Raw genomic sequence first — 25777 nt, forward strand, 5'->3', positions numbered from 1 at the left:
GCAAGGACTACCACCATGCTACAGAGCCTTAGTGGGAGTCTCACTAATGTATGAGAAAGCATCAGCGATCACGATGGGTTATCCAGTGACAATACTTACTCACCATAGCCTTCGAAATTTGTTGAACTATGGTAAGTACACATTGACTATGCCCAGACTTCGAGAATATCACAGGCTGCTGGAGCAAGAAGACGTCACTTTGATGAGGTGCGTCACAACGAATCCAGCTGAGAGCTTGCCAACATTAGAAGACGGTGAACCACATGATTGCGTGCGAGAAGCTGAGAAATAGTCTAGGCTAAGGTCAGATCTACAAGCCCTCCCATTGCGTGAAACAGATCTGGAGCTTTGGACCGATGGGTCCTGTTATCGTGTGGGTGATAAGTTGAGTGCTGGCTACGCAGTGGTAAAAGCACAAGGATTAGATTTTGTTGTTGAAAAGGCTGAAGTCATACCTCAGCCAGCATCAGCACAACTTGCTGAACTTGTGGCACTGACGGAAGCATGTTTGCTTGCAGAAGGTAAGCGAGTGACAATTTATACTGACTCTGCTTACGCACATAATGTGTGTCACTTGTTTGGAGCAGTATGGAAAAGCAGAGGTTTTAGAAAGACAGATGGTTCACCAATACGTCACCATGAACAAATAATTAAATTGTTGCAGGCCATGATGAAGCCTAAAGAAATAGCGATAGCTAAGTGTGCAGCACATAAAGCGGATATGTCAAGGGTCACGCAAGGTAACAAAGCAGCTGATGAAGCTGCAAAAGCGGTGACTGGCGCTAATAAAGTGGGTGAAGTTTTTCTGGTCACTCATGAAGTAGATTTAGAAGACAAAATCACGCTTAGGGATGTGATTTTAATGCAAGAAGCTGTTCCTGACCTTGATAAACAGCTATGGCTTGATCGAGGTGTCACCCAAGATTCTATGGGACTTTGGAGAAACCATGAGGGACTCATAGTAGCTCCCCCAGACCTTTTAGGTCTGATGATCCAAGAAGCGCATGGGTTAGCTCATGTGGCGAGAGGAGAAGTCAAGAGAAAGATCATTAAAGAGTATGGTTTTTGGGCACCATGTTTGCTTGAACAGATTGACTATGTCATAGGCAGATGTGTCATCTGTCTGAAAAACAACGTTCGAAGGGGGGTGACGGTTCTTCCTGGTCACATTCCGACTCCGAGGGGTCCAATGCGTGAACTAGTTGTAGACTTTGTTGACATGGTAAAACCAGTTGAAGGTAAGAGATACATGCTCGTAGTGGTTGATAGATTTTCAAGATGGCCTGAGGCCTGCCCAACAAAGCGAAAAGATGCTCAATCGGTTGCCAATTTTCTGTGTAAAGAAGTGATTAGCAGATGGGGTTTTCCAGATCGTATCGCTTCAGATAACGGGAAGGAGTTTGTTGATAAGACAGTGAAACTGATTTTGAAAAAACTGGGGATAAAACAGCGTTTTGGTGTGGTTTATCACCCGCAAAGTCAAGGGATTTGTGAAAGAATGAATGGTGTACTAAAAAACCGTGTCGTTAAAATTTGTCAGCACACAGGCCTAAGAATGTACAGGAAATGTTTCAAGTGACTTTTAAGATACCATTTCAAAAACAGAGTAAAACTGTGAGTGTGAAACATCAACTGTTGCCAGGTAATGTAACTATAGGAAACTTTAAAGATATCTGGTGGGTTTGTGGTGATAAAGCATATTTATTTCTGCCATATGGGTGGACAGGATGCTGTTATATGGCAACTTTGAAATTGCCATATGAGGTTTTTACTATGCAGAGGGGTGAAGCACCCAATAAGAACCAATCCAATGAAATTTGGGGAAATAGAAGAAAAAGAGAACTTGCTCAATTTCATAACTTGGAATCTTATCATTGGAGAATAAATTTGGGAGAAAAATGGGGTATAGGAATTTTTCCATGGTATGGTGTTGTGTTTTTAGCAGATCACATTGATAACATTACATATACTTTACAGGGTTTCGCAAATGAGACCATTAAAGGATTTCAACTTTTGTCAAATACTCAAAGAAGTCACCGACTGACACTGTTGAAGCATGATATGGCTCTTGATTATATTCTGGCCAAACAAGGTGGCCTATGCATGACTTTGAATTTAACAGGAGAAGCCTGTTATACCTTAATACCAGATAGTTCAGATAATATCACTAGTGTCATTGATGCATTGAGACATATTAGAGATGCATTTGGTCCGTCAGAAGGAGCTGGATGGTCAGCTAATGCTTGGTTGCAGGATAAATTGGGACCAATGGGCGCAATATTGGTTCAAATTTTGATTGCAGTCATTCTATCATTATGTGTGATGTTTTGTTTTTGCACAGTGCTGTTGACTTTTGCGAAAGCAATGATATTGAGATGGGTTGGAATAGTTATGCCTAGTGATCGAACTCAGATGCCATTAATACAAACAACTGATATGGATGAGGAGGAAGATGTGGTGATAGGAGGAGTGGTGGAGAGATATCCATTTTGATCTTCTTTATTGTACTTTTAATATTTAGCCTTATTATACTCTTAAATATTTACTCTCATATTATTAATTTTCCTTATTTCTTTACTGATGTTTATTATAACAGTGTGATGTTTTCCAAGGGGGGAAAAAGAGAAAAGTAAGATAAATTGGAAATGCAAAAATGGGAAATAGGAAATTTCACATTTATCTAAAAAATATAAAATAAAATTTTTACATTTGATGTTTTCAATGTTATTTGTTGCTTTTACAAAAGATACTGTTCAGTGTTTCTTGTCTCTTTCAGAAAAGGTGGTTGGGAACCCGCTGAGATGAGGGGTTCATATAAATGGACAATAAAAAGAACTGAGATGCTTTGAACCAACACGGTATGGACACCACATGATGGAGCCAACGTGGCTGGAGACCTACAGCTGATATTCAAATGTTTGGCTGAATTTACATGATAATAAAATATTGTTTCATTGTATGTACACTATAACACAATAGTTGGACTTGTGACAGTTTTCTATGTATGCACAACATTTTTGGCTAAATTAATTCAAGAAGGATGTCTCTGTCGTTTGGTAAGTACACTGGGACCTCAGAGGTTTTATTATTTTATTCGATTTTAGGGAGAGAAATGGATAGGCAGGGAGAGGTCCATAAGAGAGGTCCGATGGGTCGACCAGCTGATCTAATGGACACTTTTTTTGATTTTCTTTGCTGAGGCTTTCTTGTGTATTTGCTAAATGGTAATATGACAATCATTAACACTCCCTTTGTCTTTTTGAGTTCCTCTGGGGTACGAAAGGTGATCGCTGTGGGCAGCAGGGTCGTGGGAGAATTTTTCCAGCCTTGATTGTGTTAAGATGGTCATTTAAGAAAGAAAGCTGCCAGGCAGGGTTTTTTTTGCTCCCACACCTCATAGGAAATCAGAAAAGAGTTTTGTTAAAATCATGCTATGGGAGAAACTGTTATTTGGAATAATAATAAGTATCTTTGTTTTTGAGACTTACTTGGAAGTCTCAAAGGGGGGAAATATGTAGTGTCTGATCGATCTGTGTGTTAAATTGTGTGTTAAACTGCATCTATGTATAGGTTTTCTTCTTTAGGATTATGGCCTTGAGTCAGGGCTGCTTTAGGAGTGAATGGTATGAGAGAGTGTAACCTTTTGTTGCTCTCTCTAAAAAGGAATGACCTCACATACATGCAGGAAATAAGCTATACCTGGTTATTCAGAAAATACTTTATGTAGTGTCTGTATTGTTCTGTTAAACTTTCTATGTGTATGCATATATGGTCCCTTTCTTTTAGCCTTTATTGATTGTGCAGAAGGGTAACCTGAGCTTTAAGGTCTGGCCTCAAGCCAGAAGGAATGCATAGAATGTCCTTGTAGCTCTCTGGCTTGCCATATAAGGAATGACCATATGTTTAGCTGTAGGTTAGGAGGCTGAAGTTTGTTTTTATAACCATATATGGAAGTTAGGATGTGGGGGTTGCCAACACTACACTATATAACTCTTGCAAGTCCCTTTGTCTCATGAGCTAGGGCGATTAGAGACTTACCCTCTCCCAGGTCGCAAAGGAAAGCGCCTGTTTTGACACTGTCTGTTTCTTTGCAATAAACTTTTGTATATATGCATTAAGACATTTGTCAGCGAGGATTTTTTCCCAAGAACACATCACTGAATACACCTTAATACTTTCCACAGTCATATCATGTCCACAAAAGCCAGTTTGAGATGCAGCCACGATGAGCCAAGTTTAGTCAAGTGATCGCTTTCATTCATCTCTGTTCATTTCTAGCGCAGCCAAACGAGGCTGGCTACCTCATTCATAACAGCTTTTTACTCTAAGGACAATGTTACACTGAAAATTATGAAGGATCGTTTGTGTAATTTATGCAGTGAATATTTTAACTGTTTATGTGATGGCTTCTCGTGTTTATGCCTGCTATACTAATAATATTCTCTTTAAACAATGTTTTTAATGCAACCAATAAATGCAGCTGGGCATGATAAAATAGTAAAGTAGACACAGCAATATAAAAACAACAACAACTGTAAAGAAAACTGCTAGCCACAGGAAGGTTGAGACATCCTACAGCACAACATTTAATCCAAGCCTGCTAAATTCCCCATCAGGCATATCATATAATCATTTCATTATTATGCAGACTTATGAGTCTGCAAGGGGATTTAAGGAGTAAAGGTACCTGCTAGGATCCCCCGGACTGCTGTAGATACTTTTTTTTTTTTTTTTTGGTGGGGGGGGGGGGGGGGGGGGGGGGGGTAATAGATGTGTTATTTAATTACAGGAGCTATGGGCAGTGGCAGACTGCTATGTAGAACACACTGCTGTCCATTAATTTACCATCAGCAGGTAATGATGAAAAGACAACATGGGGCTGATTTAATAATGTAATGACTTGCCTACAGCTGTGCTGTGTGTGTCTGGGAGTGCACCATGCTTTGTATGCTTATATGTCTGCATGTCAACCTCATCTAGCTTCTGTGTTCCCAGTGCTCCTACAGAAAGTAGCAGTAATGTAATTGTGTTTATTGTGTAGCAGTGACAGAGATGGATACTCCACTGACACAGTCTGTTATTAAATCTCAACCTTTTTCCTCTACACATCAATCAAGCAGCTGGACCCACGGATTCCCTGCTCCCACAGTACTGGCACAAACCAAAAAAAAAAAACGTTTGTGTTCTATATACAGTACAAATCCCTCTTAGATGATCCTTGTCCTTATTGCAGGTGAGTTATTCTCTTCTTGGATCTGTATGATGCAGTTGAGAGCAGATATTCGTGATATGGCCAACTCAAGCACAGAAGCCCCACCCACCTGCTGTGCGACCTTCTGGATCTAACATTGTTGGACGTGGACACTTATTGAATAAACTCTCATACAATGTGAGAATGAGACTTGTTGGATGACAAAATTACATACTAATCAATGTATGACAACAGCATTTTTCTTCTATTAAATAATCTCAAAAAAATGACTGACTGTACCCTAAAAGGAAGAGAGCTAAAACAGCTTGTTGCAGACTATGCATGAACTGAGGAGCTGCACCAAATGCCAGTGTACGACAAGTAAGGATTATTTTAAACTGTTAATCCTGCATAGCTGCGATACGCTACTCTGGAAATAATAATATGAAATTGAGATAAGGCATAATAGGTCCCCATTATTTTAAAATGTCAGATCTTCAATTAGCAAGTGATTCTCTACTTACAGGCAGACAATTTAAAACCAAGAGCAGAGAAGGAAGCAATGTCGAAATGGGAATCAGAGGTCATGCATCATTTACAATACCCCCTTTAACCTTTCCAAACTCACAGAAGTGATCATTCAAAGCATGAGTGGGAGAGTTTGTGTGTGAGGTGGTTCTTGTTGAAAGGTGTGGGTACTTGTGTGAGTGTGTGTGGTGAGGAGAACTGAAGCATCTGGGAAGAAGTATCAGTATGTTCATGATAGCTGGAGGAAGGGGCCAGGAGGGACATCCTGTCAGGAGCCTCACAGTGTAGGTGGGTTTTGATGAAAATTTATAATACACTTCCTTCCTCCACATAGACTGTGTGCAGGAACTTATATAGCAGTGGTACACTTGTTGATTGTCGAGGGGCCAGAAATAATAAACCAGTATTTGCAGAGCCAGGCTTATAAAGTTGGCACGACTAATGCATTATCAAACAACTGCCTTCCATATTAAGACTGCTTGAAGAAACATTTGTATTGATTTGTGTATTGATGGCCATGAAAGTTGAGCTCTTGAAATATATTAATAATCTGGTACTGGCCTAAATAACTGCATCTGTATGCTAAAGGTCACTCTACTTGGTCTTTGTTTGTGTTGTTGGTATTCAAGACAAAAGGACCTGTGGTCAGCTTATTGAAATCAACCATAAATAATTGAGGACTGATAATATTTAAGCTAATAATTTCCTCCACTGTGCAGAAGTAATCCTGGGAGGAGTCAGGGGTGGTCCAGCTGAAGATGGCACCAGTCCAAAAAATTATTTGTGACAAATTGGTGAAAATAGTTGTAGAAACATAATTTAAAGGGCAAATTGAATTTATTCATACTAGGACTGCTGCCTTTAAAAGCTTCCTTGCTTACCTATAAAGGCTTGTTTAATACTGGAGTGAACAGGTAGGATGTTTTTATGGATCAGCTCCATGGGCCCCGGCCTGTGCGCGATCCTATCATTCAAATCATCAGCAAGGCGAACTCTCTTCAGCTGTAGCTGCTTGGCCTGAAGAAATGGCTCTGCTGACGGCTCTGCATAGACACACAAACCAAGCAAGGGAATTCTTTGCAAGGGTGCATTGATCGAACAATTTTTTTGTAAGCTGGCCAAAGCTCCAAAGGCATGGAGCCCTCTTATGTGTTTACCCTCCAAGATGTGCATCCTGATCAGTTCAGATTTCTCTGGCCGACTCCTGATCTTCCTCTTGAGATAGTCTTCTGTCTGGAGAGAGACCAAGGAATGATAATAATAATAATAATAATAATAAAATCTCTCAGTTTTGCAGGCACAAGCTCCTCATCATATTCTGTTTAACAGTGGTCCCTAATCTTCTTCAGGTTTACTCCCACAGCCCCTTCAATTAATGAAGAAGACAGTGCTTTTCTAAGCTAACTAAATCATCCTATTTTTATCAATTCATTTTAGCTAGTCACTAATGGAGAATTACTTTAAGCTATTCATCAATCTTCTTACATACTCACTCACAACTGCAGATCATGTCACCCTTGGGGCAATCAATGATTTAGTGGATAGCTTTGCATTTCACTATACAAGAGTAAGACTCATCTGAGCAGATGGACTTATCTCAACTCTTATCTTTTTCTGCTGACATAAAAGCTGGAAAAGACAAGATTATCCAGAGTTTCTCTAACAATGTCACATGTCTCTAAACCTCTCAAGGAGAGAACGAAAGCTTGAAGCACATAAGTTTTGACATCAGTGACTGATTTGAGCGTGACATACTCACCCGTGCCCGTTCCAAGTTCCTTCTCTGCTCATGGAAGGCAGCTGAACCTTTCAGTGCTTGAAGGATAAAAGGAGAGGGCACAGTAAAAAAAAAAAAATAAGGGGAGAAAGAGACATAGTGTTAACATGGAAGTTTGTGTATTTGTGCTACTGGGGGTAGCAAAATAGCTTTGCATGGCTCTGCTTCCTTAGCTCAGTGTCGAGTCTATTGATGGTGACGATTATTGCTCTCAGCCAAAGCTTTTCCTGAGTACTGTATCAGTGTAGTGAATAAAATGAATAATGGTCTGGACACTGGTGCCCAAGAACAGCTGCTGGAAAAAGCCCCAAATCACAAAGTCAAAAGAGAAACGTAAAGGGATGAAGTCTGACTGCTTTGGTCCAATGAGTTTCTCTACAGCAGTGGATTTTCTGGTAACTGTTCAGCATTCAAAAATGACTTAAGCAGGACTTGTGTAGGTCTGTGATTATGCAAAACCACAGGATTAGTGGCACTGGAAACCTTCGAGGTAATCATGACACCATGATCCTGAGCTAAATGCAACAGCTCAGTCATTACAATATAGCTTTCCTTCTAAGCAGCTATCAAGAAAGACAAATGATGATCTAAACATTGACCTAATGAATACATGTGAGACAGCAGACACAGAGAAGTGAACAGGTTTTGAATAATAATTTTCTTTCTTTCTTTCTTTCTTTCTTTCTTTCTTTCTTTCTTTCTTTCTTTCTTTCTTTCTTTCTTTCTTTCTTTCTTTCTTTCTTTCTTTCTTTCTTTCTTTCTAGTGAATATTTAAAACCTTCAACACCAAATATTTAAGCAATCTTCCTTAAAGTATTCAACAGTGCGTGCAAAACCATTCAACTGATGTGTACTTGTTTCATCCCGTGGGTCTAGGGGATGTGGGAGTAACGTATGATTGAGAACGAAAACATAAAAATGAGGAAAGTAAACAAATTGAAAGAAAGGACCACAAGTCAAAGTTAACGCAAATAAATTGTGGTATTTATTGTAAAAATGTTTCCAATTACTAACTAGAACTCAAAACAATCTCCAACCTGAAGATGAGACCCTTCCTGTGAGGGGAAAAGAAAGATGTAAAGTTAAAAAGTCCCAAAAGAAAATCCACCACACTCCCTCCGAAAACCGGAGCACATCTATTGCTAACCACCAGACACAAAATTTACCCTCCACAACTGGAGTAATACGACATAGTGCGCTTCACTTTCTCACATCCCCACAGCCCAAAGCACTGCTTCAACTGGCCCGAAAATCCCACACCATCAACCCATCTCCTCCTCTTTATACAGGGTGACCTTAATTGGGAATGGGAACACCCATTGTTGGACAAAGGGTGACAGCTCCTGCAGAGCGGAGAGAGAAAACAGAACACACCCACACATACACAAAATAAAACAGCGCAACAGCTGTAACAGTAATGTTTCAGAAATATGTTACCAAACTATGTCTGCTGCCTTTGTGTAAAACTCTCCCAAGTGGCGCAATCAGTGCCTTATCTTCAAATACAGCTGTTCCACAATGGCCAAATGAAGCTTATGATTACGTTCAATGAGTAAGATCTGTAATTTGTCATCTTCCTGCTTTCCTGAGTGTTCAGGCTGCTAATCTATTCTTTTACATTCCTCTTCCTCTTTTTCACTCTGTCAACTTCAATACTGGCATCATCACTCAATCATTTTCTTGCCTGCCCCCTGCAAGCCAATCAGATTTTCATTTGTGCGACTCGCTTCCACTTTAAATGGCTGCGTGCTGACTCTGATAATTGCAGGTTGTGGCTGTTATGCATTTATTTATTTTATTTTACTTCCAGATATGTAGGTCAGTTGATGTGGAAAGTGTCAAGAACTTGAAAAGCCATTAAAATCTTCAACATGAAGACTGCCCAAGCAAGGAAGTCCAAGATTTCTCTCTGCTTCAGAGGATGAGTTCATTAGTTATCAGCCTCAGAAATCACCAATTAACAACATCCCAGATTAGATCCCACAAAAGAACTTCTCGGAGTTCAAGTAGCTTTGGTCAAAAACTTATGAATTTTGATTCATGCTGCTGCTTGTCTGCACGTGTTCATACCATGAAGTGTGGAATTGGGGCTTTGTTGATACTGATGTTGATTTATCCAGAATTCAACGTAGTTGTCACAATACTGTGTAGGACCCCCACACCATTTTGCAAAAAACCGGATTCAAAACAGTTGAACCCAGTTTCATACTACAGTGTGAGTTGGAGTGTAGAGAGTGAAGGAAATGCAGCCATGGTTGACCATAGAAGAGAAGTCCATCACTACTGCTGGTTAAGCTGCAGGTGAAGCTGGAACATGGTGTGGAAAGCAAAATGTGTGTATTGTAAAAATCTAAGATTAAATGTGTTTTGCTTTGTTTTTATTGCACATCTAGGATGAGTGCACACTTACAATACTTGGATGTTTTTCATTGTTCTCACTCTCGTGCAGCACATTTATAATGAGTGTCCCCACATCCATGCTCCATATATATGGAGACACTTGAATGACTTGTTAAGCTTTGCATACACTCAACTTCTTTAGCAAAATAGATTTGCCTCACTTCTATCTTCAGCCAAGCGGGAAGCTTTCAGTATCTGTGATGATGGCTGCATGACATTCCCTAGTCACAGTATAGTTTCAAGTCCAATGAACCAAAGCTAACATAAAAGAATATGTGTCTTACTGTACAGTACTGTACTGCACATGCACACACACACACACACACACGCATTGTGGCTGGATTAGCAAACCAGGGGCAAAACTGCTGGTACCTGCTGAAGCCTCAGTTCACGTCACTGAGCACTGCCACGCTGCTGGTGCACACTCACTCTCGCACACCCTGGGGACATCAGCCCTCTTAGACCTCTCACCCATACACAAGGGAGTTTTGTGTCCACCTTGAGGGTGTATAAAACTGCCTGTCAGTCACCTACATTGAAAATGAGGTGGGATTGAGGGAAGGATGACTGGATGAGCACACAGTGAGGTTTTAGAAGTGTGAGTAAAAGTGAAAAGAATAGAAATAGATCTCAGGAAGATGAAGATTCATGAAACGGGTGGAGAGAAGATGGGGACAGAAGACAAATGAGGAGAGGCAGCTGGAAGAAAAATGAAACAACAGACCAAAGGGCAAATGAGGAGGAGGAAATAGAGAGCGCTGAGATGGGGTCAGACAGAAAAGACCCCATTATGTGCACGAATGGTTTCTTACCACCTTGCTAAAGCTAACCAACATCCCCCAGTCTTTAGCATTTTAACACTGAACAACATCACTTCCTCTGGCAGCAGCTGTGTTTTCTGTTCAGTCTCCTGCTGACTAGCACTTGGCTTCCTCTTTAGGGTTAGACTTCCCTGTATTTAGCTGTCCTGCAGGTCAGCTGTTTAAAGTCTGATACCTTTGTAATCCACACAGAATAAATGCGGCACCAAGACAGGCTTTAAAAAAAAAAAAAAAAAAAATGCGGCACCAAGTATAAATCTGATATTTGCAGAGTAGAAGAAGAGCATCTGCAAAAACCAAATATTGCAATCCCATCAGCCAGGTAACTAGGGCAGGTTTACTAATTAAAGCTTTCAGTATCTTTCTTTTCTTTTTGTTCATTATATCGCCTTCACTAACAGTACTTTTGAAAAAAGAAAATAAAGTCCTCCACTGTCTTTGTTTAACTCAGCTTTATCACATGTAGGCTAGTGTGAACTGACAAACTATGTTTAGCATGTTTTCTGAGGTTGGTAAAAATTATAAACTAGGTGAAGTATCAAACTGAGGGCTTGTCATATGCTGTGTCAAAATGATCCATGAGATCACCATGGCTGCATGCTGATTTTTACCTCACTAAGGTTAGAAAGAGGCCTTGTTTGTGCTTTAATGACATTTCACGTCTGAGGTATTGATCCTGGAAGTTTGTGTCCACGACTGCCTTTCTAATAAAGTGAAGTGCAGTGCATACTGAGGAGAATAATCAAGGGAGAAAGACTGGTCTGTTGTGCTGACTCTGTATGCACACTCATCTTGTGGGCATGAAGTCAAACATGCAGGAACAATGTAAATCTTGTGGTGGCAAATGACTTAATCGTGTAACCACAGCATATTAAGTGGATGCAATACCATTTTGCATTTTCATTGTTGTAAAAAATAAGGTTGACCTATTTATTTCTCTTTATAGCTACACCCAGGCGCCACCCAAATTTGGTCAATGATAGCATGACAACAGCAAGTGCACCACAGAGTTCAGCAGATCTGCAATACAGCATTACATCATAAATCCAACTTTCAGTTACATTCTGAAACAAAGAATTAATTCATTTTGTGCAGGGTTTGTCAGTCTCCTCCCAGGCTAAACTGCAATTTTCCTGAAAAACACTGCAAGAACCTAACAAAGCAACAAGTCTGTTGCTAAGAAGAGTCTGTTGCAAAGAGAGGCATGGGCAAATTGCATTAAACCATGTGAGCAAAACATTTTGCGCTTCATGTCAGTTCTTCAGAACCACAGGAGAAAGCAGATAAGAACTGCTGTGGTCACAGCTAACCTGACCACAACTAGCGTGGGGGACTGACTTTCTCTTTCTGACACCAACAAAATGCTCCCAACAAAGAATATGGAAACTTAACGGTACCACTGTGTTAACAAAGGTGAAAATTTCCATCATTCTATTTTATTTCTCAGCTCAGCTGGATGAGTTCTTGATAATAATGTTGTCTTGCCCACAAAGATAAGATGTGATTATTGTATTATAACTGCTACACATAGTGAGGGAAAATAGTGAGTGCATATACAAGGCGGTGAATACATTCAGCAACAGTAAAGTGAATGCACACAAAGTCCATATGAATAGTTTCAGGCTCCCAGTTTAGGCATTTACCACGTGAGCAAGTAAAACATTAGCAGATAAGACACACAACACACAATACTTCCTGTGTGAGACCTACTGTGAGAATGACTGTCAGAGGAAGAATGAACCTCATTTTCATAGAAAATAAAATGTGGGGAAATGCTTACTGTAAGTGAGCTGCACAGAACTTTGTGCTGTACATACTTATATTAATGTGTGCGCTGAACATCAGTATATTATGTTATGCTCCGTGAAGGGGCCTCTAATCAAAAGTACTCATTTAACAGTGTAATTAAGACTCCAGAAACTGCCTTTGGCTCACTTTTTAAAAAACTGAGCCAAAAGCATAAAGGAAGTAAGCTAACTTAATAACTCATCAAACACTTTGAAGTGGATGGTGGAGGGGGAACTCTCACAATCTGATAAAAAAAAAAAAAAACGAAGCAGTTAACGGAAATACATGATGGCAGATGAAGCATGACCTTGAGTCACCTCATTGTAAAAGCATTGACACCAACAGTAACCACAATCCAAATCTTTTGAGAATAAATCTAAAACAGCATGACAGACTGTTCCTGAATGCTTCTGATTTGAATTTTACCTGCTTGGAATAACTAAATGCAGCTGTTAAGCTGAATCACATCATACTAAGATGTATGAGATCTATGTACTGTGCATTACTTGTTTTATATGTTACAGGTTCTTGTGCTGTTTTAATTTTTTTTTTTTTTGTAAGCCAAAGATGATTCTGCATTTTGACAGTATCTGCGTCCTCAAATGTAAGCATTTAAAACGGAAGCTAATATGACATCAGCGACAAGCATTTTTTTAAAATCATAACACAAACTGTTCCTCCTTTTGTAGTGAAAAAAATTACTTTTTACAGTAATGTGCAAAAGTCTCGAATCACCCCTCATTTCTTCATATTTTGATAGTAAAATGGGACATAAGTACAGAAATTCATTGAAATGTACAAACATCCAAATACAAATGCAGTATATCAGACAAAAAACAGAGTTTGTACAATTCTAACAAGCTTGAAAGTCAATATTTGTTGTGACCACATTTATTCTTCAACACAGCCTGAACTCTCTTTGGCAGCTTTCTGCTCATTTCTTTAAGTAGTCTTCAGGAATAGTTCTCTAGGCTTCTTGAGGGACCTTCAAAGCTCTTCTTTGGATGTTGCTACCTTTTGTTCTGTTCTCTGTCAAGATGATCCCACACTGCTTCAATAATATTGATCTGAGCTCTGAGAAGGCCAATCCATGACTGATAGGGTTCCAATCCCATTGGCAGTGTGTTTGGGATCATTGTCATGCTGAAAAATAAAGCTGTTGTTGCCAATCAGATGCTTTCCAGATGGTATTGCATGGTGGCTCAAGATCTGATGGTACTTTTCTGTGTTTATAATTCTGTCAGTTTTAACAGATCTGTCAGATCTCCAACACCACCGGCTGAAATGCAGCCCCAAACATGACAGAGCCTCCACCGTGTTTTACAGATGGCTGCAGACATTCGCTGTTGTACCTCACTCTTTCCAAACATACTGATGACAAAGGGTCAAATGCATTGCTCAGGTCCTGTGTCGGGTCTTTGCTGGAGTTTTTCCTATTTCTTAGGAGATGACTTTCAGATACTGTTCACACTCTGCACACCATGCTGTGATATGACAAGTTTTTGGCTAATAGCTCTTTCTTCTTGTTGGAGCAAAAATACTATTTTATGCCTGTCAAACTGTGTTATCTTTGGCACATTTCATAGATTCCACTAAGGAAAGGGAAATTAATGAGGTATTTTTGCAAAAGGCTTCTAGTAACAAAGTGCCATCCAAAGATGCAATTGAAAATTGGTTCTGGGCTAAGCTGTTTGTTGTGTATAGACGCAACAGTAGTTCATCCCTTGAGTTAGTTGCCCTTGTAATGTTTGAATTCTTCAAAGGTCAGTGTTAAGTGACTTAACAATAAAAAAAAACATTCCTGTGAAAATGATCAGGTACAAGGACTGGACTGAAAATGAGTGAAAAAGCTGCCAATGTCCAAAGAGGAACTCTGAAAGCCCTTCAGAAAGCCTGGAGAACTGTTGCTCAAAGCCACTTAAAAAGATTACAAGAAAGTCTGACTCCTTGGAAGAAACTATAAAGAAATGAGGGGTGACTAAAGACTTTTGCACAGCACCACAAGGTTTACGTGTAGTATAAACTAAAAAGGTTATTGTAAGAGGTTATTGTTCATACCAAAATATATCTCCAAAACATTTTGTTATAACTTACGTGGCATGATCCCCTGGCTGACCAGCTCTTCTCTGCTTCTTCTCTGTTGCAATTTCAGCTGAAGAACTGAACACCAAGATGCAAGTCAGTAATGGCAGAATGAATGGAAAGCAGTCATCAAACTGGCTATGTATCTATGTCAGTTCTCACCAACCGAAAGCCACATTACTAAGAAAATGCCTCTGAACAAAATGAAAGCAAGAAATTGAAGCAGTTATGCTGCAGTGCAGTGTCAAAGGTGCTCTGGCAGGACCTTTCTATCTACACCGTTAGTTGCTATAAAAGTTGCGATCTTTTGTGATCAGATGCACACAAGGTTATATAACACACTACAAAGGGAAGTTAAACACATATGAACACGTATACAGGCAGTTTCCTGTTTCAGGTTTTTGATGAAATGGCAGCACAGACACATTCATGATTCATGACATTACAACATCACAGAGAGTGTGAGGGAAAGGAGGGAAAAGACAGCAGAATGCACATATTGAGAGTAACTGCATTCAACTTGATGTTTGTTATTATACACCTTATAAATTATTGATTCATTCATGCAACTCTGTTTGCTCAGAGAAAAATATATCTGCAAAAACATTTTGAGGGCTGAAAGTTAAGACGATATGAAAATACAGATTAGAAGAAAATGATTTTCTGCACATCAGCAGTTTGATCTGCATCATGAAATGAGCAGTGAGGTGCATGAAAATGCAGAAATATTTTGGGTATGAAGTTCTTTTTCACACACTCTGACTTTCTACATCCACAGTATTAGTACACAGAATTGCCACATAAAACTGTGGTTAAGTTGTTGCACAATGTGTTATAAGTTGCAACTAAAAAACAAAAATAATACTGAGCTTTTTTATTTATATATATATATTTTTTTTATTTCTTTGGGGGGGGCTGTGGTCAGTGACATAAGATTCTGACCAACCGCAGATCTTTTCAGATCAGATCAGGTAATGTGACAGTGCGATGTGGTAACTGACATTTCTTTAGTCTGGGTGCAGGGTTTGGTTCCCATGTATCTCTGAGATGGCAGCGCGTGCACGTGCTCTGTGCTCATTAGAACAACCTGAATCGCGTTGCGTATGCTTGTACGTGCAGTGAAAATCAAGGAATCTTGAATCCTTGAATCCTTGATTCTTGAATCCATGTAAAGCCAAAGTATATTGCCAAAAGTATTCACTTAATATGATGTGTTATATGAGGTCGGACACTGATGTTGCATGAGGGGACCTGGTTCACAGTCTCCGCTCTAATTCAAAGGTGTTCTATCAGGTTGAGGTCAGTCAAGTTGATTTATACACCTGTGGCCATAGAAGTGATTGGAACACCTGAATTCAATGATTTGGATGGGTGAATGAACACTTTTGGCAATACAGTGTATGTTATTTTTAGCTTGCTTTTTTTTTTTTTTTAGTGCACATGAACTGCATGAATATCCTTGTGCTAGTCTTTTAGGAGAGGCTTATGAAAAAGAGGGGAAACACACACAAGAAGAGCTGTATTTTCACCTTCTGCATTTTTTTTTTTTTTTGCCTGGTCATAATCACTTCCTAATTTCCTAAACATGCTCCATTAAGTGTTTAAATATAACCTTCTACTGTAAGTACAAACCTAGAGCTCATTGCTGAGTCATACTGTCTGATCAGTGGTGTGAAAGGACATATCCATAAAGTCAAAATTTACTACTGCACCTTCTGGGCTGAAACTGATCACCCCAATGACATTCAAACTGTATCTCACTATTCCTCATCAGAGTATTCCTTCACCATCGGCTGAAACCTCATGTGGGCACACTTGATCAGCACTTCAGCAGTTTTAGACAAGTGTTCCGAAGTTTACATCCACTCGTCATGGGCTTTTAATGATTTCTCTGAACAGGGTGGAAAATTGTACAACATACACCTTTAACGACTTTAAAAACAGAGCTGGATGTAGAAGTTTAAATTTATTTTGGATTTTCTCTAATCTACACAGGGTATCCACAAAGGTATACATACAGGCTCAAATATGTACATAAACCCCACTAATATTTGGTAAAATGTCCCTTAGCAAGTTGCACCTAGACCAGATACTTTGGTAGCCATTAACAAGCTTCAGGCTTAATTCTAGCTGGATATTTGACCATATGGATGCTGATTTGAGGTGAAGTTGAAGAATTTGAATATAGTCCTCCTTCTTCATTATTCCATCTACTTTACAGTGTACCAGTACCACTGACAGCAAAACAGCACCAGAGCATGATGCTACTACCACCATGCATGACAGTTGGTACAATGTTCTTAAGTTTGAAACCTTCACCTTTACTTCTCCAAAATACCTCTTGCCATTGTGTCCTGATAGCTCAGTTTCTGTCTCATCTGACCATAAAACCTTTCTTCAGAATGTATTTGGCTTGTCCATGTGAGCAAGCTTTTCAACTTCACCTCAAATCAGCATCAACATTGTCAAATATCCAGCCAGAATTATGCCAGTAACTTGTTGATGGTTACTGAAAGGATTTGATTTAGGTGCAACTTGCTAAGGGACATTTAACCAAATATTAGTGGGGTGTATGTACATATTTGAGCCTGTATGTATACTTTTGACCCTGTGTGTATTAGAGAAAATCCAAGTTAAATTCAAACTTGTGCACCGAGTTTTTGTCATTAAAGATGTATGCTGTGCAATCCTGGAAAAAGACCAGCTCAAAGAAATCATTAAACGTTGAAAAATTACCATGACATTCATGCCCATGATGAGTGGATGTAAACTTCTGACAACAAAAACACTCAACAGAGCCAATGAACCATTTGTCTTAATGCTCAGTCTATTTGCAATCAGCTACTCCTTTCAGATTACATTTTTGAGTGCAATAAAATATTCATAAGAGCAGCTTAAAATCAAATTGTTTACACATTAACAACTCAGTTTGTAAACTTAGGAGTCTGGGCTAAATGCTTACTTAAATAATAAAGGAAATATTATTGCCCAGTTTGTTTGAGCTGAAATAACATAAAATAGATTAAATGCTATGTAAAAATAATACATCCGCCAATAGTACAGAATTGTGCAAAAGTCTTAAGCCACCTTTCATTTCACCTGTCATTTCATTTGTAGGAGCAGCAATTTACTGAAACAAGTACAAACATAAATGGAAATATATGGATATATGATAGTATGACCACATTTATTCTTCAACATAGTCTGAACTCTCTGAGGCAGCTTTCTTCTCATTCTTTAAGTAGTCTTCAGGAATAGTTCTCCAGGCTTCTTGAAGGACATTCAAAGCTCTTCTTTGGATGTTGCTACTTTTTGTTCTGTTCTCTGCCAAGATGATCCCACACTGCCAATGATCAAAGAAAAACTTTGAAAGACCTCCAGAAAGCCTGTAGAGCTATTGCTCAAGACGACTTGTCAAGAAAGTCAGTGGAAACAAAATATAAAGAAATACGGTGTCATTCAAGACTTTTGCACAGTATTGTATGTACTGTAATGAACAAAATCTGGATGCAACACTCTGATTTCAATTTTTTCCTAAATCTGAATTCAAACCTCCAAACCCATCTCTTGAATCTGCCATCTTCCTTTTCCACTCTCTGGTCCACATCCTCCATCCTTTCCGTTGCTATTACAAACTGTCAGTGTCCCTGAAACATGACTGTCTCCTTTTCTCTTGGTTTCCCAGGTGTCAACAGAAAACAGCCTAAAACTGTCAGTCATGTCTCCTGTAAAATCTTACTTAATAAGAACAAGCTGAATGTTTTCAGATATTTGAGCATTGCCTACATTTTCTTCCCTGAGTTGGAAAAAAAATGATAGCATGCTGTGTTACTGTGGCCTGTTAGAAACAGAATCTGCAGACAGTGCTTATGAGTGACCTACAAAAACATTCATATTGCTTTGATTTCCGTGATGAAGACTTGGCTGACACAGGATGGTGCAGTTTCTTGTCTTGGCAGCAGGAAAGATTTAACTGGCTCCTGCAGGGAAACATGGGCAGCCTCACAAAGCAAACACTAACATAGACACTCATTACAAGCATGCATAATATTTGCACACACATACACAAACATACATCGCAGTGCAGATGCACATTTTAATCTCTATGCATGGTAGCATTGTGTATGCATACATAATCACAAAACATTCGCACAATGACTTGCATTTGCAAAGTGATGTTATGTGTTGATACAGAATCTATTCTGGGAATATGCTCTCATTGCTCAAATGCCCCTACACAACAGGAAGTCTAGCTTTAGCCATCATCTTAAAGAGTTTATGCAGACAAATAACATCCTAATGCTAATAATGGCTACTACACACAGGCTAAACTTGAAAGGAATTTTGAATTTCTTGTACACAAGGTACATGGCAGCTTAAGCTTTGCCCACATGTGGAAGCAGGGAACACAGAGCAATTGCTTCTGCACGGTGCACCTAGTGAAATCTGGCCACGCAGAAGAATCCAGATGATGGAGGGTCTCAGAATCAGTGGATGGTCTGAGTATAAGCCAGCAGACGAGGACACCACTGTCATAGCAATTGGATGTCCCCATCTTAAGTTTAGTAAATTGAGTAAAATGAGACGTGCCATCTTATGCCAAATGAAAATTGTCACACGCCAAACAGGCAGTGAAGCAACAAATTGCAAAGAGCGCATTGACCCTAAAAATCTGATCGAGGTCCTTCTGGGTGTTCAAACTGCAAATAAGAAAGATTTTGAAAAATGTCTTCAGGACTTAAAGTTGTCTCATCAACATGACAAGTGTTGATTCTCCATTTCATAGCCATAAATTACATGAGTATATTAGAAAATTCTTTTCACACAGAAGGAATCACAACAAGGAGATGAGCCTGGTATCTAATTGTGGGTGAAATGAGACCTGTTGTGCGCTTTCACGTGCCACAAACCTCTCTTGGTGTTATGGCCCTTGAGAATTTACTCAAAAATTGTTTTTGTTTTTTTTTTTTTGCAGTTTCTCTGTCTCTATTTGTGTTACAATATTTCATTGACATTCAATAAAATCTAATTTTGTAACTGTAATTGTAGTTTTGCTATTAAACCCATGATATATGGTTACAGACAACATTGTACTGAACAAAAATGTGACTTTGGTTTTAGATTGTGAAATTGAATTCAGCGTGAAGTTGATTTGGTTGCATGCGGTTAAATGTGTTGATCAGCCCTGAAAATTTCATTCTCCTCTATCTGTTGCCAGAAAAGCTGTCAAATATGGAGCTAATGTCATTTATTTTAAGTGATTAGAGTGCCTGGTGAGTATTATAGTCCTCAGACATCTCAGCCGTGCAGTGTCTCATCATATCCTCTGACTGAGCAGCAGGATTTTTTTTTTTTTAAATTGACCAATGCAACACCATATTGGAGATTTTAGTTTGCTCCCTTATAAAATATGCACATGAGCTATAGCACTGGGTAAACTGCTTTAAAACTGTTATTTTCATGTATTTGACTGCTTTGCATGTGTGACATTAATAGCGAGCCTATATAATAGCCCTGTTACATCTGTATCTTGTGTAGGTAGTTCAGTCAAAATGCTTTCTATATTAAGAGATATGTCAGTTACACAGTGAAATAGCAACCAAAGCAGCAACCAAAATAGCAACATTATTGTGTTCTTGTTCTTAAAGCTTTAGAGATTTTTAGAGATAATTACAAACAGGCGGTGCATAATTCTGTAGTAAGGGTCCATCCAAATGGACCAACAGCTGTCTTTACTTGTTCCCTAGTGAGTCTGCTATATAGTAAACACTTTATAGTGTGTAAGTGAGTGAGTGAACAAGTGGAGAATTCAAATTCTCATCTCTGCCCCTAACCTATGGTCCTCCTCTGTGTCCCCCTTTCTACCCCCGCCCTACAAGTTTTCTATTTGTGTCTATGCTGTAACCACTCGCAACCGAATCCCTCTAGACAGTCAGATGAATTAAGAGGCACATTACTGTAAACTGCCAACAAGCGCACAAGCACATACAGTGTAAGGACAGCTTAAAAGAGTGTGCACACTTGGTCTAATGGGAAAACATCAGAAGTAATGTGGTGAAAGGATGTGTAAGGCAGTCTCTGCCAAGCACAGTTATGCTGTCAGTCTCCTAAGTTATCATATATTTTCTCATAACTGCAAAGTGGTAATGTGTAAGAACATGTTTTTGAATTTTCACTGAAAAGGAACTAAAGTCTCTTGGAGTTTGTCCTTGTCTAAATTGGTCCACACTCCTCTCTGTCCAGCTACTTTGGTTCAAGGCCCAGGCCCCTACAGTCAACAGGTTGCTGAGTTCATACACTCAAGGCAATGTGTGCTGTGCCCAGGCTGGCTGAGCCCCAACTGTAACCAAGCCCCTTGTAGAGTATTTGATCCACTTAACACCTCAACCCAGAAAATAAACCTCTGGTCTTGGATGAGTAAGCCTTCACTTTTAAAACAGTTGATGCAGTTTGTTTGTTTCAGTGTAAATTTTGGCCAAAATTAGTGTGTGGTTACTCAAAATCAACTACTAATACCGACAATCTGAGCTACAGATATTTTTAAATCCTCATGTGTTGTGTGAGTGTGGCTGTAAAAATGTCCATGTGCTCATGTGTGAACTGGAAACGTGACCAGAAACAGGTACCCCACCTTGTCTGAGACTCTGACAGGCCTGGCGCTCTAACTCAAACCGTATGTCTCTCTTATCCATGTTGCTTCTGATTGGCTGAGGCCCGAAAGGGGAAGGGTCAATGTGGACGCATGGAAGGTGCTCCAGCATGGCGAGCATCAGCAAACTGTAAAACTTCCCCTCAGTGAGTCATCCACAAAATAAACACCACAATGGGAACAAGTAGTCAATGGTGGGCATCAGTTTAGTCCAGGTGCTGGATTTCTGCAGTCTTTAAATTCCTCAAAACAAAGCAAAGCAATCCGCTTATAAACGCATGCTGTGGGAGGCCACTGTTATGACTGAAGAGAAGGAATATCCTTTAAAGTAAAGAAACGTGGAAGAAGAAGTATTCTGCGAAGTTTCTCGTTTCAGTGATGATCAAAAGAGATTTGTTCTCATCAACCCAGCCATTCCCACCACTCCTTTTGAAGAAATCCTTCATTAGATTCAGTCAGTAAAAACAGGAGTGAGAGAGAGAGTCTCTATGAGAAAATTCTTAATAGTTTAAAAAAATACATAAAAGAACAGATGAATACAAACTATAATACCGAGCTTCTCCTAGATTTGCTGTTGCTACAGGACTGACTAAGACGTGTGTGCATGCATGCCTTCATGTGTCATATATCAGTGAATCTGTGCTCGAGCGGTCTGTCACAGCTGTTGCTGTGCTCAGTCACTCGGCCGTTGACAGACACAAGCAGGCGCATACGAACACAAATACACACACACACGTTCTCCTCACCAAATTCCTCTCACTTAGCACTTCTGATCTGAGCTCAGTGTGGTGTCAGTGATGTGCACCTGTGTGAGCACCCTTCTACCGTTGTAGCCTTTGGGCATAAAATCATTACCCCCCCACACACAAACACCTTAACAGCTGCTGCCACTCTACATGCCCATCATCATTTCTGTCAGCTTTCTTCTTTTATGCCTTTCTGTCCAGCTGTCTGACTTTTATCTGTTTTTTTTTTTCTGCTAACAATGTTTGACAGTTTACTCAGAGTCAGGATTAGGAGGCTAAACTAAATCTAAAACTAATAATGAAAAAGTATTTTAGTTAACTGTTATAAACATAAAAAAATACCTTATAAAATGTCAATAAATTAACTTAACAGATGTGCATATTTGAAAATTAACTAAAATGAAATTTACAAAAAACTAAAATATATTTGGTTTTAGTCTTTTGTCAATCTGGTCAAATTGATTGGCATGAAGAGGCTTTGGCGTAATATGTTCACTGAGGCTGTGATGCTGTAATGACACGTGTATTGTAATACCTAAATTTATCTATGTGAAACTATGAAAAAATAAGCTAAAAGTAAATTCATTTAATACATTTTAAATAATAAAAATGAACTTGAACCAAGCAAACTTAAACTAAACTGCATTGAAAATTGCCATGAGAATGAAGTGAGGACAAGCTGTGGCCTGGGCTTTTGCTCACTTCAGAGCAGCGGTGTGTGGTGACTTTTACAGAAGGGCAAGCAGAACCGATTTGGATTTGATGACCCCTCTCTATCATCCAGGCGTCCCCTGCTAAAGGAGTTATTAAAAACTTTCTCACAGTGCACTCTAACTCCACTACATGTTGGTCAAGATGGCTGGCAAGAAAAAAAATCATTCATTAGGATGGTAAATCACATAGTGCCCGTTCACTTCCTACTGTGAGCTCTGTTTCCACACAGGGTAAGGCTAGCAACTGATCTCAGAGCAGTTAAAGTAGAGCCAGCGGTAGCTTGTGTAGCACATTAGTCTCCCATCAGTTTCTTTTCAATGACCAGTGGTTTATCTGCATTGCACATGTGCAAACAACCAGAAAAGGCTGCTGTGCTCTCAGCTTAACAAGCTCCAGCCTTTGATAACAGGACAAGGGCATGCCCAACAAAACATTATCAGCTGGTTTCCCAGTCATGGATTAAGCATGGTCCTAGACTAAAAGGAAAAAGTCAGTGACGACCACAATAGGAAAAAGTATTTAGTCCAGGATTAGACATAATTCCTGTACGGGAAACTAGGCCCATAAGCTCTAGATTTCAGTCAGAGTCAGAGTCAGGACTACTTCCAGAGACAATAGTCAACGGTGGCCACAAGATGGCAGAGATGCACACAGAGAGAGATTGGTTTAAATTTGGTCGCTTTTTCAATTCAATTTGATTTTATTTATATAGCACCAAATCACAACAAACAGTCACCTCAAGGCACTTGGTATTGTGGGTAAAGACCCTACAATAATACAGAGAAAACCCAACAGTCAAAACGACCCCCTATGAGCAAGCATTTGGCAACAGTGGGAAGGAAAAACTCCTTTTTAACAGGAAGAAACCTCCAGCAGAACCAGGCTCAGGGAGGGGCAGTCATCTGCCATGACTGGCTGGGGCTGAGGGGAGAGAGACAGGACAAAAGACATGCTGTAGAAGAGAGCCAGAGATTATTATAATAATTAATGATTAAATACAGAGTGAAGTATAAACGGAGTAAATAAGGTGAATGAAAAGACACAGTGCATTATGGGAACCCCGCCCCAGCAGCCTATACCTATAGTAGCATAACTAAGGGATGGTTCAGGGTCACCTGATCCAGCCCTAACTATAAGCTTTGTCATAAAGGAAACCTTATGATGAAGCTGATGCAGTTCAATAGGAAGATCTGTATGCACTTGTCTGCCTGTGTTCTTAGTCATTTGGGCTTTAGTCTGTTCTTTTCATCACTCCCTCAAAATCAGTTCTGTCGTCTTCACTCATTTTCTCGCCCACCTTCTGCAACCCAATCAGCCTCTGCTCTGTGTGCTTTAAATCTCAGTGCCTCTCCTCATTCAGCCTTTCAGACTCACCTCCCACCTCCATGTCCACTGCATCCTGATCATTCAGAGACCCGTCCTCCACTTGCTTCATCCCCACTAAAGACAAAGACTAAAGAGCAGCTCCAGGTTAGATTTCCACACAAACCAAACCAAAAATACGGAGTATCGCACCAGGTTAAAGTACATAGTTCAGAAATGATATCTAATTTATAAATCAATTCATTTTAATATTGCTGCCAAAACACACCAAAAAAATGCTGAACTTCATTTCTTGTGGAAATATTTTTACAGATTTTGAATTTCCAGGAAGCTAGCATCTAGTGAGCAATAGAAAAGTGTCTTCAGTTCTGGCTTTGGCATTAAGCTGTGGTACACTCTACTGGGAAAACACGTAGCTGCATATCTAGTCCATGAGCTGATCTGTTTTCTTCCAGTGCCTCATTAAAGTGTATACAGTATACCTGCTTGCAGGCGTTCATGTTGCTTTCACCGCATTCCTTCAGCACAACTGTCTCCTCCTCTCTGTGCCTGCATGTCAGTATAAAACACCTGTTCCCTTCCACTGACAGTTCCATTCATCTCCATTATTAACGCTCTGTCCCAGGTGACATCAACTAATATGACATGACATTAAAAGAGAGCCCTTTCAAGGTGAAAAAAACTAAGCGCTCTATTCTCATCTGTCAGTTAGCATTACAAGGAGCCGATGGTACTTGTCATGTTCACATTATGTAAAAAAACAAAAAAAAAGACCTACATATCAGTGGCTGCGCTGCAAATACAAAAAGCATGTTGAAGATGAAAACACATGATAAAGCATGTGGTTTTGTAAAGGATACGATCATCACAAGTGAGAGGCTGCATATTTATGTTAAACATGCAGGAACTCTGTGTGTGTGTGTGTGTGTGTGTGTGTGTGTGTGTGTGTGTGTGTGTGTGTGTGTGTGTGTTCTTGATACTGAGAGTGTTATTATGCAAGAAGTGTTGTCCCCAGGCAAAGAACTCCTCAGTCTGACGGGCTAAGGGAAAATGAATCAAGACTCTCATACACCATTACTTCAGATAAGGCTCCAACCAAAATGCTGGCAGGGCTAATCCTGCTTTGCTGTGTGCTTGTGTGCTCGGAGTGTGCGATTGTTTCCTCTCGCAGAGTCTATCTACATGTACAACCTGTTCAACCCTGTGCATCACTAATATATCTGCATAATTAATGTTAACACAAGATTAAGGCTTTTAAAATATGCCTACACATCTTTGCATGTGAGTCAGTCACAATCTTGATAAAGTGTGTGTCCTCAAATGAGTTATAAATGCTGGGATGAAAGCCAGCAAAGTGAACTGTAAATCTCTCTCTTGTTGATCCAGATGATAATCTGTCTATTAATAAACATAACAGATCACAGAGTAGTGGCTGAAGAAGTCACATTTTTTGGCCAGTAGAACTGAGGAACAGTCAAGGTCAGTTTTTTAGTGATAGATTTTCACATCGCCACTGGGTCCTGCGGAGGTAAGGGTGGTATTTTTTCTTATACTACAATTACTATTAGGGCTGGGTGATTTGAAGAATATCGGCTATCAACAATTGGCCAAATTTACAGAATATAGAACAACTTTATTATTTCCCTGATGCACTTAAGCTTGTGACCTTCATCATAAGGGTCATCATAAGTGCTGCACTTCTACAGTTTATTGACCAAATATAGAGTCACCCATGTTTCTGATTGGATGCCCTGCATT

At 39.6% G+C, this 25777-nt stretch overlaps 1 protein-coding gene across 1 annotated transcript in view; it reads right to left on the minus strand.

The window, feature by feature from the left end:
• The window catches only part of LOC115784709 (myocardin-related transcription factor A-like), a 39957-nt gene extending 18609 nt beyond the window's left edge, over window positions 1–21348 (minus strand). Inside the window, 5 exon segments of the mRNA XM_030736035.1 lie at window positions 6601–6750; window positions 6877–6952; window positions 7479–7534; window positions 14600–14665; window positions 21219–21348. Coding sequence (XP_030591895.1) covers window positions 6601–6750; window positions 6877–6952; window positions 7479–7534; window positions 14600–14665; window positions 21219–21348 — 478 coding nt within the window.
• Window positions 21349–25777: the final 4429 nt, after the last annotated feature.

Source organism: Archocentrus centrarchus, chromosome 8 (assembly GCF_007364275.1).
Source record: "Archocentrus centrarchus isolate MPI-CPG fArcCen1 chromosome 8, fArcCen1, whole genome shotgun sequence".
NCBI classification, from domain to species: Eukaryota; Metazoa; Chordata; class Actinopteri; order Cichliformes; family Cichlidae; genus Archocentrus; species Archocentrus centrarchus.